General features: G+C 62.5%; 1 protein-coding gene across 1 annotated transcript; it reads left to right on the top strand.

The window, feature by feature from the left end:
* The first annotated feature begins 2056 nt into the window (after window positions 1-2056).
* On the top strand, window positions 2057-2827 carry FOXE1 (forkhead box E1). The gene has a single exon (XM_069880683.1). It carries the CDS (start codon window positions 2057-2059, stop codon window positions 2825-2827), a length of 771 nt encoding a protein of 256 aa, XP_069736784.1.
* The last annotated feature ends 328 nt before the right edge of the window (window positions 2828-3155 follow it).

A 3155-nucleotide genomic window follows, 5' to 3' on the forward strand; every position in this document is an offset into this window, starting at 1 on the left:
TCTTCCAGTTTCCATCCACGACAAATGCGAAGTGAAGCATGATCTGACTTTGCCCTCTGGAGGCACGGAATTGGCATGGCGCAGACACAGCCCCAGAGGTGACTGAACCACACGGCTGCTTTCTGGAAAATCGTTTTGGAAAAAGCTTCCCATTAGCCACAGAGCAGAGCATTGCAGGTGAGGCAGATTTGCCACTTCCCTTTCATGCTGAACTAGTAATTTTTCTTAGTTCCTCCGGGATAATACTACCCCAGTGTTTTGTGTACTTCAAGCGACAGTATGGGAGGCTGATTTTTCTTTTGGCACAAGCTCTGCAGCAAGCGATTTGAAATACTGCCACATGTCTGCATCCCACTACTGGGACTGTGCACATGGCTCCTCAGAGAGTGCCACTTCATGGTTTACTCTGCTACCACCCAGATTGCTGGGAAGCTGCATGAATAAGCAGGTGCCCAGACTACAGAGTACTTTTATTTAGCCAGAAGCCAGGGTTGGAGGTTGTTTGCTGCATGTGACTGGATCCTTACACGCACTGATTTTTCTCCAAGCAGAGAAACAACTTTCTTGGAAACCTCCAAGGGAGCCGTTTCACTAGGATGAACACCTTTCTCCTCCCCTTGCTCCTTTAAACACCATTTGTGCAAACGCCAAGTGGGCTTTGGGAAAGCTTTTCCCAAAGAGAGAGACACTCAGCAGTGCACTGGTGGCAGGAGTTTTAGGAGAACTGGCAGGATCACCCACACATCCATGCACAGCACACCTATGCCCACCTCTCTGCACACACATCTGTCCCAAACCATTCCCTCGTACCTGTGGCCATTTCATGCCTTGGGTCCAGCCACAGACCTATGCACGCTGGCATGTGTTTGTGCACACACACTGGCACGTGAATGCACACCTATGAACTCTCATGTGGATCCTGAACTCTACACCAGTGCCCTTGCACACCCAGGTACACGTACGTGCTCACCCTCCCATGCACACACATCCCTGGGTACGCCAGCACACACAGGATTGGCACATTCATGCAACTTGTTCTGGGTCCAAGGATCCAAGGAGGTCCAATGGATCCTCAGCCCTTAGCAGTCCAGCAAGCAGGAGAGTGCTAGCAGGGAAGAAGTAAGTTCCAGCAGCAGTTTGTGCAGGTCCTGGCATCCTTCCTAGCTGGAAGGTTCATGCATCTGGAGGTTCTGTGGCGCAAGGATCAGGGACAAGCAGGTCAGATCAGTGGTAAAGCAGGGGCATGGGAGCCCAGCTTTGTGCCGAATTGCTGTTGGGGACTGGAGGTGACGGCTCTGGTCTGAGTGCATTTCACTTGCGTGCATTTGCACTCACACACACCAGCATGTCAGTGCACACCCATGAACTCCATGCACACCCTTAACCTCGCACCGGCACCCTTGCACACCCAGGTTCCTGTGCGTGCTCACCTTGCCACGCACACACACCTGTGTGCAAACTGCACTGCCCAAGCCCGCACTCACCATCTCTCCGCGTGTTCCTGGGATTTTTTTGCACACTTTTATTCGTTTCTACTGCTTCTCTCGCTCCGAGGAGTGTGGGGCTTGGACTGGCAGCAACCCCACCCTCCAGCCCCGCACCCTGACACCTACAATGGACCCCGTGGGGCCCGCTGCATGTGCCCCCCGGCCGCTATGGGACCTATGGGAGTGGGGATGCTGCGGGACAGCGGATGCTGCGGGACAGCGGATGCTGCGGGACAGTGGATGCTGTGGGACGGGGGATGCTGTGGGATAGGGGATGCTGCTGGACGGGGGATGCTGCGGGACGGGGGATGGTGCGGGACGAGGGATGTTGCGGGACAGAGGATGCCGCGGGGATGGTGCGGGACAGAGGATGCTGCGGGACTGGGCATGGTGCGGGACAGGGGACGGGGCGGGGCCGCTGCGGGTCCGGGCGCCGTCCCGGCCGGCCCTGCCCTCGCCCGGAGGGGCCGCGGGGCGTTGCAGGGGGAGCGCCGCCCGCCCGGGCGCGGAGCCGGCGAGCGGAGCCGCATAAAAGCCGCGGTGCCGGGTCTCGCCCCGACGGCCGCCGCATGACCGCCGAGAGCCCGCTGCCCGCGGCGCCGCCGCTGAGGGCAGAGTCGGCGCCGCCGGGGGACGAGGCGGCGGGGCTGCGGGGCGGGCGGCAGCAGCAGCAGCAGCAGCAGCAGCCGCGGCGGAGGCGGCGGCGGGCGGCGGCGGAGCGGGGCAAGCCGCCCTACAGCTACATCGCCCTGATCGCTATGGCCATCGGACAGGCGCCCGAGCGGCGGCTCACGCTCGGCGGCATCTACCGCTTCATCACCGAGCGCTTCCCCTTCTACCGCGACAGCCCCCGCAAGTGGCAGAACAGCATCCGACACAACCTGACCCTCAACGACTGCTTCGTCAAGGTGCCGCGGGAGCCCGGCCGCCCGGGCAAGGGCAACTACTGGACGCTGGACCCGCACGCCCGCGACATGTTCGAGAGCGGCTCGTTCCTCCGCCGCAGAAAGCGCTTCAAGCGCAGCGACCTCTCCACCTACCCCGCCTTCCTCGCCGAGCGCCCCGCCGCGCCCCGCCGCCTCTATCCGCCGCCTGCCGCCGAGCCGCCCGCAGACCCCTTCTCCGCCGCCTTCCCGGCGCAGGGCTGTCCCCCGGCCGCCCTGTCACACGCCTTCGCCGCCGCCCCCTTCGCGCCGGGAGCCGCCGCCGCCCCGCTGTACGCGCCGTCGGGGCGCGCCGCGCTCTACCCGCACCCCCCGCCCCCCGCCGCCTACGGCGCCTTCCCCGCCGCCACCGACGCCTTCCCCGCCGCCACCGACGGGTTCGTCCCGGCGCTCTGACCGCGGGATGCGCCTCTGCATCCCGACGCTTGCCCCGTCCCGAGCACCTGGATGGGGCAAGCGGCCCTTTCCTCACCTGCTGCCTCTCCTGCGACGAGCGCGCTCGAAGCCTCCTGGGAGGTTTCCCTTTTCCCAGCGCACCTGACCGCCCGTCCCCCCGTTCTATCGAGGAAGAACTCGCTTTTAAAAGTATCTCTGTCGCGGATGATTCAATTCACAGAACAAAATGACTGCTGCGGGGAGGGAGGAGGGAGCCTTCCGCAGACTCACGCAGTCAAAGCCGTAAAAGCGGGATGTGTGGCACTAGCGCGATGGCCTGTCCCTGATG

Source organism: Phaenicophaeus curvirostris, chromosome Z (genome assembly GCF_032191515.1).
Source record: "Phaenicophaeus curvirostris isolate KB17595 chromosome Z, BPBGC_Pcur_1.0, whole genome shotgun sequence".
In the NCBI taxonomy this organism is placed as follows: domain Eukaryota; kingdom Metazoa; phylum Chordata; class Aves; order Cuculiformes; family Cuculidae; genus Phaenicophaeus; species Phaenicophaeus curvirostris.

What these genes read in the sequence shown, in the direction of transcription:
- FOXE1 (XM_069880683.1), top strand. Translation starts at nt 2,057, where the DNA reads ATGACCGCCGAGAGCCCGCTGCCCGCGGCGCCGCCGCTGAGGGCAGAG.